At 40.5% G+C, this 13,819-nt stretch overlaps 1 protein-coding gene across 1 annotated transcript in view; it reads left to right on the top strand.

Moving 5' to 3' along the window:
- Window positions 1–10,214, top strand: part of TXLNB (taxilin beta) — a 46,769-nt gene extending 36,555 nt beyond the window's left edge. Inside the window, exons 9-10 of the mRNA XM_045865637.3 lie at window positions 5,461–5,556; window positions 6,809–10,214. Of these exons, the coding sequence (XP_045721593.1) occupies window positions 5,461–5,556; window positions 6,809–7,609 (897 nt within the window). The 3' untranslated portion in view covers window positions 7,610–10,214. The remainder of the gene's footprint in view (window positions 1–5,460; window positions 5,557–6,808) is intronic.
- Window positions 10,215–13,819: the final 3,605 nt, after the last annotated feature.

Raw genomic sequence — 13,819 nt, 5'->3', positions numbered from 1 at the left:
AAGTAGCACTGGGCAATCCACTTAACTTCCCTCCAATTTTATTTTTCTCATCTATACATTAAGATACCATTTCCCTTGCCTACTTCACAAGATTGTGAAGTTCAAATATAAATTAATGTATTTTTAAAGGGTTTTAAACTTCTACCCTTTTACAAATATAAGGTGCTAAATATTATTATTGGACATAATGTTTAAATTTTATTCAATCCAATATTTTCCCAAAATAAAATTAGCATCAGAATTGTGTTTCTTAACAGGCACTGGCATTAACCTTTTTTAAGTGCACAAAGAATCCTTTTAAAGCATTTTCTTGGGGTGCCTGGGTGGCACAATCAATTAAGCATCTGCCTTCAGCTCAGGTCATGATCCCAGAGTCCTGGGATCGAGGCCCACGTCAGGCTTCCTGGTCAGCAGGGAGTCTGCTTCTCCCTCTCCCTCTGCTCATACTCACTCACTCTCTCAAATAAATAAATAAAATTTAAAAATTTTTTTCTTAAAATTATATGATAAATTTCACAATTCAATGAACAAACATAAATAGGCCGACACTTGTTAAAATTACTACTTTCCCACTCCAAGATGAATCTATCTATTTTTCAAAAATCTTTTTTCACTATAGTGTGTTAAGATTAGAATAAATATTAGAGCAGAAAAGTGTTTTTACTTATTTCAAAATTAGTTTTGATATTGGAATAAATATTAGAACAGGAATTTTTAATCTGGAATTTATTTATACACTTTTAAAGTCAACTTGAGAATTAGCACACACACAAAAAACTGATGTGCATATTGCATTTTTTTGAGTGTGGTTCCATAGATTTCATCAAATTCTTAAAGAGGTTGATGACTTTAAAAAGTTTCTAAACCACTAACTTGGTTAAGAAATGATCAAAATTAAAAACCATTCAAAGCTCCCCTAGCTTCTCTATAGAGCCCAGGGGCTGACAGCCTGGGCCCAGCCTCTGGCCTCCAAGCATACACCACCTCAGACAGCATGGCACAGAGCCAGCAAGTGCCCAGGTGTGGTTCATCCAGAGAAACTGCACCTGATTACATGCCTGACCTTCACTTCATCCAAGCAGAGCAGAGATCTAACAAACAGTTTCAGGTTTAAAAAAGATGGCCTGCATTTTATTAACTTCTGTATCCCCTATACCTGGCTCCTTACTGATGACCAGCAGACACTCTGTGTATGTTGCATTAAATGGAATGAAATAACTCTAGTCCCACTCTTCTGCTAATTCACCTGAATATTCTTCCACCTCTCTGAACCTCAGTTTCCCCAGTGATAAAGTGAAGGTGAAAACAGAACCTTCCTTTTGGGACTGTTTCAAGAATGGAATGAATAATGCATGTAATCACATTCTATGAATCCCACCACACTCTACAAATGTGATGACAGAGGGAGCAGAAAGATGGTGGTGGAGTATGAGGACCCTAGACTCACCTTGTCCTACAAACACAACTACGTAGCTATTAAATCACCCTAAACACCCCAAAAATTGACCTGAAGACTGACAGAATGAACTCTACAACTAAAGCGAGAGAAGAGGCCACATCAAAGAAGGTAGGCAGTGCAGAACCGTGGTTCAGGGGAGAAACAGATTGCAGCTGCTGTGGAGGGGAGGGAGCTGTGGTCGTGGAAAAGGGTGAGAGAGAGAGGAGCACACAGGGAAATGCACAAGGAGAACATTTCCCCAGAGTCATTGGCTTAGAAAATGAGAGGGGCTAAATTTTATGAGTTCTTGCAACCAGTGGGTCTTAAAGCCTGGAGTTTTAAAGGTCAGCAGTCTTGACTGGAGAGAAGCAGGCAAAAATCCCAGGGTAGACAATGTGGAAATGGCGATGTGAAGAGCACCTGGGGCACACGGTGGGGAGATTATTCCCACTTTTCAGAGTGTGTCCCTGAGGGGAGCATTCATGGAAACACCTCTCCAGGAACACAGGAGCTGGCCAGCACCATTTCCCTCCTCTGCCCCTCAGCATAAACGTAGAGCCACCTGCAGGAAGCAGTGCAGCATGGACACCGGCCGCCACAGCACACACAGGAGACCTTCCCTGAAGTACCAGGCTCTGGGCACTACATGACCTCCTCTTTATAAGGCCATTACCTTCAGGAGCAGGAGACATAACTGGCCTTTCTAATGCAGAGAAGAAGACAGAGACTTAGACAAAATGTGAAGATAGAGAAATTGATCCAAAATGAAAGAATAAGATGAGACCACAGCCAGACACCCAAGCGAAACAGATATAAGTAACATGCCTGATGGAGAACTTAAAGCAACAGTCATAAGAATACTCACTGGCCTTGAGAAAAGAATAGAAAACATCAGTGAGACCCTTACCACAGAGATGAAAGTTTGAAAAGAATCAATCAGAGATGAAGAATGCAATAAATGAGATTGGAAACAGGCTTGTTGCAATGAACGGCAGGCTGGGAGAAGCAGAGGAACAAATTAGTGACCTGGAAGACAAAGTCATGGAAAGTAAAGAAGCTGAACAAAAGAGAGAAAGAAGAATTATGCAACATGAGAATCAACTCAGGGAACTCAGTGACTCCATCAAATGTAATAACATTTGTATTGTAGGAGTCCTAGCAGAAGAAGAGAGAGAAAAGGGAACAGAAAATTTATCTGAGGAAATAATAGCTGAAAACTTCCCTAATCTGAAAATTTCCCTAAGGAAACAGATACCCAGATCCAAGAGACACAGAGAACTCCCATCAAAATCAACAAGAGCAGGCCAACACCAAAACATACTGTAATTATGTTTGCAAAATATAGTGATCAAGACAAAGTCCTTAACTTACAAGGGAAAATCCATAAGGCTAGCTGGAGAGTTCTCAACAGAAACTTGGCAAGACAGAAGGCAGTGGCATGATACATTCAAAGTGCTGAATGGGAACAGAAATCTGTTGCATTTTTATACACCAATAATGAAGAAGCAGAAGGAGAAATTAAGAAAACAATCCCATTTACAAGCACCAAAAACTATACGATACCTAGAAATAAACCTAACCAAAGAGGTAAAAGACCTGTACTCCGAAACTATAAAACACTGATGAAAAAAATTGAAGATGACAGGGGCACCTGGGTGGCTCAGTCGGTTAAGCCTCTGCCTTTGGCTCAGGTCATGATCCCAGAGTCCTGAGATCGAGCCTCACATCAGGCTCCCTGCTCAACGGGGAGTCTGCTTCTTCCTCTTCCTCTGCTGCTCCCCCTGCTTGTGCTCTCTTCGGTGCTCTCTCCTCTCTCTCTCAAATAAATAAATAAATTCTTTAAAAAAAAAAAAAAGAAATTGAAGATGACACAAGAAATGGAAAGACATTCCATGCTCACGGATCAGAAGAACAAATATTGTTAAAATGTCTATACTACCCAAAGCAAACCTACACATTTAAAGCAATCCTTAACAAAATACCAACAGCATTTTTCACAGAGCTAGAACAAACAATCCTAAAATTTATATGGAACCACAAAAGACCTCAGATAGTCAAAGCAATCTTGAAAAAGAAAAACAAAGCTGGAGGAATCACAATTCCAGAGTTCAAGTCATATTACAAAGCTGTAGTAATGAAAGCAATATGGTACTGGCACAAAAACAGACACATAGATCAACAGAACAGAATAGAAAACCCAGAAATAAACATACAATTATACGGTCAATTAATCTTCAACAAAGCAGGAAAGAATATCCAATGGGAAAAAGAATGTCTCTTCAATAAATGGTGCTGGGAAAACCGGACAGCAACATACAAAAGAATGAAACTAGACCACTTTCTTACACCATACACAAAAATAAATTCAAAATGGATTAAAGATCTAAATGTGAGACCTGAAACCATAACAATCCTAGGAGAGAACACAGGCAGTAACTTTTTTGACACTGGCTGTAGCAGCTTCACACATATGTTTTCTGAGCCAAGGATAACAAAAGTAAAAATAAACTATTGGGACTACATCAAAATAAAAAGCTTCTGCACAGTGAAGGAAACAGCCAACAAAACTAAAAGATAACCTATGGAATGGGAAAAGATATTTGCAAATGACATATCTGATAAAGGGTTCATATCCAAAATATATAAAGAACTTTTAAAACTCAATACCCAAAAAATGAATAATCCAATTAAAAAATAGGCAGATGACATAAACGACATTTTTGCAAAGAAGACATGCAAATGGCCAACAGATACATGAAAACGTGCTCAATATCACTCATCATTAAGGAAATACAAATCAAAACTACAAGGAGGTATTATCACACTAGTCAGCATGGCTAAAATTAACAACTCAAGAAACAACAGATGTTGGCAAGAATATGGAGAAAGGGGAACCCTCCACACTATTGGTGGGAATGCAAACTGGTGCAGCCACTGTGGAAAACAGTATGGAGTTTCCTCAAAAAGTTAAAAATAGAACTACCCTACAATCCAGCAATTGCACTACTAGGTATTTACCCAAAGAATAGAAACATACTAATTCAAAGGGATACATGCACCCTGATGTTTATAGCAGCATTATCTACAATAGCCAAATTATGGAAACAGCCAAATCCATTGACTGATGAATGTATATAGAAGATGTGGTATATTTATATATACAATGGAATATTACTCAGCCATAAAAAAGAATGAAATCCTGCCATTTGCAACAACATGGATGGAACTAAAAAGTATTATGCTAAGTGAAATAAGTCAGTCACAGACATGTGATTTCACACACACGTGGAATGTAAGAAACAAAACAAATGAGCAAAGGGAAAAAGAGAGAGAGAAAGGCAAACCAAGAAATAGACTCTTAACTAGAGAGAGCAAACTGATGGTTACCAGAGGAGAGATGCGTGGGGTGATGGCTGAAATAGGTGATGGGGATGAAGTAGGGCATTTGCTGTCAGGAGCACCGGGTGTTGTAGGCAAGTGTTGAATCACTATATCATATAGCTGAAACTAACATTACACTGTATGATAACTTACTAGTATTTAAATAAGAACTTTTTTAAAAATGTAAAGACTGAGAAAATAGAAAGCTGCTTTTGTGTAGCTACTTCTCAGGTGTGCCCACATAGTATCAACATTTTAATGGCTAAAGAGCCCGTCCAGCTTCCTCACTGATAGTCTCCTATTCAATAATGTAAAAAATCTAAATTTCAAGCTTATTCTTGTGACTAAATAAAGCTACTTTTACTTTAAACTAAAGAAAATGCAGTGACAAAACAGGGTGGACCTAAGGAGCTTCCTTCTTCCTGAATTGGCTCTGGTGCAAATAAGTTTGCTTGCCACTGACTTAGATGATTCAGAAATAAATATGACTCTCCCACTCAATCTTCATTCCTCGACATCAGACCTGTTTGCTTCAACAGCTAGTAACAAAAGGACTTTTCTTGGCGTCACATATGGAACTAATAGCTTTTTTGACATATTAAGTCTTCAGAATTAACATTAAAATACTCAACTTTTTGTAGACAACTAAGAAAATGAAGAAGTTAGAGAAGGACACAGCCACGTGGAAAGCCCGGTTTGAGAACTGTAACAAAGCTCTGCTGGACATGATTGAAGAGGTAAGAAGACTTCCCCCCAGCTTATTTTCCCCCATCTAGTCCAAATAGTTGTACTCAGAAGATAATTATTACCTAATAGTACAAATTATTATCTTTGAAAAAGAGTTGATTTTTTTTTCTGAGATGTGACATATGAAATTATAATAAAAATAGAGCAAAAAAATAGAATTGGGTCCAGACTCACAAAGAGCTTTGTGACCCTAAGTCACATGCCTACTTGCCAGGTCCAAAGCTGTCCTCAAATCAGCTCCATGCCTGCTTGACTGCATTCCTTAAAGACAGGACAAGCGTCTTACTTGTCTTTGAATTTCCCCAGTGCCTGGCACAGAGCAGGTGCAGAATATATTAGTGAGTTGATTTGAACATATGAGAGAAGACACCAGCCCGAGCACCCAGGGTATGTACTACTTTATAGACAGATATGGGGATGTATTGTTTAATTCTTCCAACAGGCATTTAATTACGGTAGTATGTCAGGCTCTGTAGATGTTGACCCAAAGATACGTGGCCCTGAATCTGAAAGGCAGATTTTACAGGCAAAGGTCTCTCCATGTGAACAAGCAAAAAAAAAAAAAAAAGAAAAAAAGAAGTCTTAAAGGGTACAAAGTAGCACAAAGGTGGAGGCAAGGAGTAAGATGATTAGGAACGATTTCACGCACAAACACACCAACATTTCTACAGAAAAGGAGGAGAATGGAATAGGTTGAGCAAGCAGCATCATGAATTAGTGTGTGGGAGTTTCTGTCATTATAATTACTGTTCTAACAATTCATCCCAAATTGCAACCAGTTCCAAAGAGATGAGCTTATTATTCACCAACATAAATCAAACAGTTGCTGGATTCCCATCCAGCAGTTTATCTATAGACTAGATGAGCCACTGCTGACAGCCAGGTCCCCCTCCATCTCATTCATTGTGCTACTGGAAGACGTCTAAGTCCTAGAAGCAGAAAATGCATCTAACTTAAGATATTGGAGGCCTTGGGCTGAAGCAGAGAGAAGTTTTGCCGTCTTTCTCTCCCAAAGAAAAGGATACAGCGATTAAAGTTCTACCAGAGTCTCACACACTAATGGAGAAACTGCAGTGATGCCCCTGGCCAGGTGTCTGTTCAGCCACCTCTCTGAGATCAGGCCCCAGAGGCAGGTAGACAGATTCCTGGACAAAGGGTTTTGCTTGTCTCCAGACAGCGTCCTGGCAATTTTACTTTGTTGTTTTATGCTTTTTTGCTTTTTCTATTGTTTTCAAATCACAGAAAGCACTGAGAGCTAAAGAATATGAGTGCTTCGTCATGAAAATCGGGAGGCTGGAGAACCTCTGTCGAGCTTTACAAGAAGAGAGAAATGAACTCTACACGAAAATTAGAGAGGCAAAAATGCCTCCGAAGGATGACCGAAGTCAGCACACCTCCGACGAGGAGCCCGAGTCCGCTGGGTCTGAGCGGGTGGGGCTTGATGCGGAGGAAGCCGAGAGTGTTCACAGTGCTGTGAAAAATCTGGCCACAGCCTTCATGGCCATTCATCAGCCAGAGTCGACCCTTGACCAGGCCAAAGAAATCCAACCAGAATCCGGCAGTCCTCAAGCGGATGGCGACTCGGTCCTCCAGGAGCCGGCACGACCCCCTCTGCGCCCTTTGTGCCATTCAGAGAGTTCCCTGCCTCCCCCAACTCCTCAGGCCGAAGCCGAAAGAGGCCATGAGGCTCAACTGCCCCCCAGGCCCGGGAACCCCGCCCTGGGGTCGGGAGCAGAGGCCCAAGACCGGGGTCCCCTTGCAGCAGTCCGGGCTGATCAGCCGCCCCACAAGCCGGAGGCAGAAGCTTCTAGTCAGGCCCTGCCGTCCCCCGCCGAGGCTTCCCTACCCGCGAGGGAGGCAAACGGTCCTGCTCCACCGCCCGCGGCAGCTGAGCAGATGCCAGCTGGGGTGCTTGGATGTGGGCCCAGCAGGCGGCCGCCCCCACCCCCACCGGCCACAACAGCAGGGGGGCTGCCAGCAGGGGCCTCAGAGGGGCCCCAGCTGCCCCAAGTGGCCGACGCCAACCTAGAAGGAGTAGACTAAGCCTCATGGTGCCTCCCCAAGCTCTTCTTCCTGACGTTACATCTCCATCATAACAGCTTGTCTTCTGAAAAGGCATTAAGGGCTAAGGATGTCTAAGGGAAGAGACTTGATTAGAATCAAGACACTTTCAAATCTTACGCAGAACACATTCAGCCTGTGCTGTTTGTTCTCAATTTATCACTGATTTGGAGCTTTTCTGTTTAACGCGGGTTGATGGTATAATTTTCCCAAATGGCGACAGAACATACAAATAGAAAATTCATATTAGTTTTCCATTGAGATGGTATTTATTTCAACTTCTTAATCAACAGTAAGATTTGGAGTTTCAAGACTTCCACTACAATTTAGAAATACAGGAAATGGGATGTTTCCTTTTATTTCCCTATATAGTTTTAATAAGTTCCAAAGTAAGTAATGGATGTCCAGGTTCCATTTAAGCATTATATACATAATATATGCGTACATGTGGGGGTGTGTGTGTATATATATACATATATGTATATATGTCTGAATATATACGTATGTGTGTGAATATATACATATGTGAGTTTATGCACCTATATATACATGTGTATATTTTATATATATATGTATACATATGTGTGTGTGTGTGTGTGTGTGTATAAAATACATACACCTCATTCCTTTTTGGAGCTGTCTCATGCAAAATATTTAGATGGTAATAAAAAAACATTTCTTGCTTGGGATGAGAGTAGATTAATGCTCTCTGAATCAGAAGTAGGTTCAGAACGCAAGTATTTAGGCCATGTAATGTTGGGCAAAAACAAGTAACTGAATGGTAGATCAATAAATCCAACCTGTTGATCAAATGACCGAAAAGCAGTTGGGCCGATTGTGAGTGTGCAGAACACACAGACACGCAGGTGCCGCAAGAGGTCGTAAACAGAAAAGGGGAACAGTCGCAGCTGTAGACTGCTCACCTCCTCCAGCGGCCGCTCGGACACAACTCAGAGCACTGCTTTGCTACCCCGCATGGTGAGGCAGGCACTCCGTGGCTACCTGCACGGAAAGTTCTGGAAGTGGGAAGCACGCCAGGGCATGGAGGGATTGAGGGTCCCCAGAGACGAGGCAATGCTCTTACCCCCTGCCCCCTGTGCTATGGGAGTCTTAAGAAAGAATATTCACCTGGCCCTGCCAAGTCCCCAGTTCCCTCACTGTCATCTACTGCTCTCTCTCCAGAGGGGCTCCCACCACTTCTTGCTGTCACAGCTTTAATCTATATTCTCAAAGCACCTGCACCTTTTTTTGAAACCCCCACCCTGGACTTCACAGAAAATTATACCCGGCCTTCATCTCAATTACTGCTAACTAAAAGCTATTATTTTTCCAAAACAGAAATCCACACAGGGTCTCAATATGAGTAATGAGGCATACAAACCAACACGTTATCTGCTTTGTGGAATTCTCTACCAAGAATAAATGGGGCCCTACTCTAAAGGTTTTGAAAAATAGGTGAGGACTCAGAAGAAGGCAAAAGCTAGAGACACCTGGGGTTGTCTACATGAGTATTACATTACCATTGCTGGACAAGAACCTCTAACACCGCTGAGAGCATAAATCACTCGACCTAGGGTAGAAGGAGGCTGGAACAAAGAAACAGGAAGTAAGGGAGGACAGGAGGGCAAAGGAGAGAGGAAGGGGGAGAGGAGGGAGAAAAGGAAAAAAAGGTGTAACCCAGCCCTACCTTAAAAGTTGAATTCAAGTAGAAAAATGGATGAAAGCAAGATTCTCTACTGTTCATCCAGAAAACCGTTCTTTAGTGTCACGTGTGGCTTTCTGCCAAGGAACACAAAGTGCTTGTGGGCAGCAACCATATGCTCCAAGAATTGTAAACTGCATAAAATTTGTTTGAAGTAGACAGTGAGGGTAATAACAAAATGCTAATCAGGAAAAAAAGCATATCACTATTTGAGAACCCACGTATTTTTATTTATTTATTTTTCCATGGATCTTTAAAGGCTCGAAATACTATAACCACAAATGATCCAGCCAAATTCAACATTACTGGAAATCTTCGAGATTTAAACATTAATTTAATTCACAGCCAAGTACTCACCACAACAATCCAGGAGGGTCTCCTTGCCCACTATTTACAGAAGCTAAACTTCCCAAGAATGGAGTAAGATTAGATAATCATAGTAAAGTCTCAGTCTGAATGTTTTGCAAGACAAACAGGCAGGAGAAGAACCAAAATCTGGTAAATCAAATATTCTAATACCCAAATTCTTTTTTTTTCATCCAAAAAGCTTTCACAGCAACACATTACGCACTACTGTGTATATCTTGGGCTGAGTTTCAATGCAATACCTTGCCTAAACTTTGCAAAGCTTAATATAGGCTCTGGAAGGATTATTTTAATATTCAAAGAATGTTTTATTATAGTCCTCTGTGTTAAAATTCAGCCTTACTAATTATAACAATAATTCATAAGACCTGAAAGAGTAAGGAATTTCTTCATTATCAAGTTCACGTAGCTCTTTCTAGAGATGCCAAGTCTACTTTCCAGAAACACCAGCATTGTTTACGTTTTCTAAATTAAATAACTCTAATTTATGTATCTATTAAAGTTACTTCTCTTCCTGAATGCCTACTTTTGTTACTTCCATGTGTCAATAATACCTAACAAAGAGTATGGCTTTAAATCGTTGTTGGTTACATTTTTGGTCTCTGAGTCGAATGTACATATAATGAGCACTTTGAACACCTTGGCGCGCGCGCGCGTGTGTGTGTGTGTGTGTGTGTGTGGTGTGAGAGAAAGAGAAGGAGGGAAAGAAGGGAGAGAGAACACGAATGCCCAGAACTAGTGAGAGAGCAAAAGCCCAGCTCCTCTGCCTGGCCCTCAGCTGCCCGCAGAGATCACATGGCCGATGTTTCTCCTTGGTGCCCGACTCCAGTGAAACTGTTTCCACAGGTTGCTCGGCCATGTGAGCTCTCAGAAACACTCTGAGGAGCAAGGGAGCGGGTGAGGAAGGTGTCAGCTCATTGTATCTCTACCTGGTCCTTCTAACTGCTCCAAGAGTTTCCCTAGTAAGACCCCAAGAGTCCTGACTGTTCTGCCTTTTGCTTATTCTCTCTTCCCAGTCTATACGGATCCAGGAAGGGTTTCTTGAACAAACCATTTCCTAGTATGCTTGGAGAAGAGAAATATTTAGCTAAAATGGGAAAAAAAGATTAAACCCTGCTCTTAAGGCTGTTTTTGCTCCTTTTTGCCTGGTATAAATACACATTTTTTTTAAATGAGCTATTTTTTTAAGTGTGTATTTATTTATTTATTTATTTGTCAGAGAGAGAGAGACGGGGAGAGAGAGAGAGCACAAGCAGGGAGAGCAGCAGGCAGAAGAAGAAGCAGACTCCCCACTGAGCAGGGAGCCTGATACAGGACTTGATCCCAGGACCCTGGGACCATGACCCGAGCCGAAGGCAGACGCTTAACCGACTGAGCCACCCAGGTGTCCCTAGATACACATTTTTAAAATAGCTCTCTCATTCTCTCTTTTCTTTTCTTTTCTTTTTTTTTTTTTTTGAGACAATAAAGTATGTATTTGCTCCAAAACTGAAGCGGCTTTTCAGTAAGACTAAGATGTAGTTAGAGAGAAATCATTTCAGGAAAATGTCCTCAGCTCCTTCTCCTCTAACCAGCAGCTAAATCCAGTATTTAGGAAAAATAAAAGTAATTTAAAATGTAAAGAATTGGGGTACCTGATGGCTCAGTTGGAACATCATGAGACTCCTGACCTCAGGGTCATGAGTTCAAGCCCCACATTGCATGTAGAGCTTACATAAAATGTAAAGAATTCCCTAAAAGAAAATAGGAAATAAAAATGATGAGTCTGGTCTCTAAAATTTGTTGCCATCATAAGCTGGCAGGTAAGATTTAGGGTACAAGTAGGGTATATGGGTAAATTTTCACAAGGTTTAAACCATTTATATTTCTGTACTTTACAACCTAAAAATTAAAGTTATCATTAGATCAACCATGAGGGCATTCCTTTGGAATAGAAGCATTCATAAATGATAGCACTAAAGATTTTTCTTAGTCTTGTGAAGCCGTATCTTCCATACTTGAAGTGGTCTCCTTGGTGGTATTCCCAAGAGAAGTTCTACAAATACCAGTTGCTGCTGTATATGCGTGTGAATGTTCCCACATACACATACACACATGGTGCACATAAACACATGTGTACAAAATTTGTCCTAGATTTGATGCCGTTCCTGTCGGTGAGTTTACACCTGTATTTTCAAAGGTTATTACTATTACCTTTCCTGACAAGGACAAACTATGAGAAGAAATCATTTCCTGTATAAAGAAGGACATTTGATAGAAACACTTCATTAGCAAAATAAACCTACAAGTTCATTGATTCATGACACAAAAAATCATCCACCGAAGCTGATTCACTCTACCAGGAGATAAGAAACAGGATCAATGTTTTACAAAGTGATATATCATAATGTTCAATTACCTCGTGTCATAATTAAAACATACCGAGGTATAAAACTCCTTATTTCAGGGCTGACAGTCAGTATGACATTTTATGTCAAATAACACAAAACCACCACAGAAGACATTATGTTAAGAGAGGGAAAGTAGGGAGAAAAAGAGACTTTCAATGTGAGAGCTCATACAAAAATGAAAAATAAAAAAGATAAAACTTGAAGAGCAATAAAAGGCAGAGGCACATGAGTCGGTGGGCCCTTTTGTGAAAGCAAGATGCCACCAGAGGGCAAGAGCCATAATCCTCCCTGCGGCTTCTTACGGACATGTTTCTCAGCGCGGTTGCTTTAGTGTTTTTCTTCTTGTTTGCCTTTCTTCTAAAATAATAAATGCATTCTTTTCAGTAAAAAATAATAATAAAATTACATCATGGGACATGTAGAAAACAGAGAAAAGAGACAATTACCCCTAATTCCATCACCCTAACTTAACCAGGATCAGCATTTGCTCTATCATCATATATTTTATATCTCTCTTTTTAATTTAACACGATGTTAGTCTTTGGAGAAGGGAACAGTAGTTCAACTGAGAGTAATAGCTATGAGCTGCTGCCAAATTTGAGTCTTTACACTATGTATTCAAATCGTACACACTTTACCATACAGACATGGAAGCATATTATGTTATTTATAGAATAAACATGATTATGCAAATACAAATATACAGCATTCTCGCATGTTGTTTGGAAAAGTCGTGCTATGCCTTGAACTTGGATGTTCCACCACATGTATACACATTTCCAAGCAAATCTGGATATAGCTAGAGTGAACTTAACGCAGCTCAAAAAAGAAATTAATAAACAACCAACTCTAGAGACATACAAATGTGGTAGCTGAGAAAATAAGAGAAAGGGTCAAACTCTGGTTTATGAAGTGACAAGAAACATATGATAACACCACAAATCATAGCATTGGCTAAATAAAGGTCAACGTTCTAAAATAAATCTACACTCTTCAACATTAACGAGACAGTTAGTGCTTTTGTTGCTCTCATGGGATGACAGTCACCAACATTGGCCATAGTGTATCTATTAAATAGGGCTAGGCTAAAAACCAGTGTGAACCTGAGATTGATCTAACATCTGCCAGGCAGATGCAACCAGCTGTGGAGTACTCAGAGGTCCCATATACTAAGAAAATTTGAAAGTCAGCATTCAAATTTATAGGAATAGCACAACAAGGATGCCTTTCATCGTGCCCAAAGTCATGAGGTTAAACATACGTCAGATATGATATCATAGGCTAAATTTATTAGAATACAGCAAAGCTCTGCCCAAACCAGTGTAATCCCTCCAGACTATTGTAATGCTCTGTGTAAAGAAATTCATGTTCAATCACTTGTTTTCTTCACATTCTTATCAAGGAATTATTTCCTGGAATAATCTGGAATAAAATCGCATAAGTCTAAGCAAGGTGAAAAGTGTGGGATAGCACAAGTCCAGGAATCAGGCCATGGAGTCCCCAGTCCCTGTTCTGCTACCAACTAACTGGATGACTTGGGAAAAATAACTTAACATCTCTGGGCTCCAGTTCATTCACCTATACAATGAGAGCCTTGGACTAGACTATGTCTGAGGGTTTGGGCATCTCTGATTAAATCCTCAAGAGACTTAAGAAGTTATATAGGGCTTTCCACCCCCCAGGGAGAGTTTTATTCTAAGCGATCTGCACATCACCTTGGGCACTTCTATTAGA

Source organism: Mirounga angustirostris, unplaced genomic scaffold, assembly GCF_029215605.1.
Source record: "Mirounga angustirostris isolate CCGP_5_RB_7025 unplaced genomic scaffold, mMirAng1.0.hap1 SCAF_8, whole genome shotgun sequence".
Lineage (NCBI taxonomy): Eukaryota > Metazoa > Chordata > Mammalia > Carnivora > Phocidae > Mirounga > Mirounga angustirostris.
This window is presented reverse-complemented; position numbering and strand designations above follow the sequence as displayed.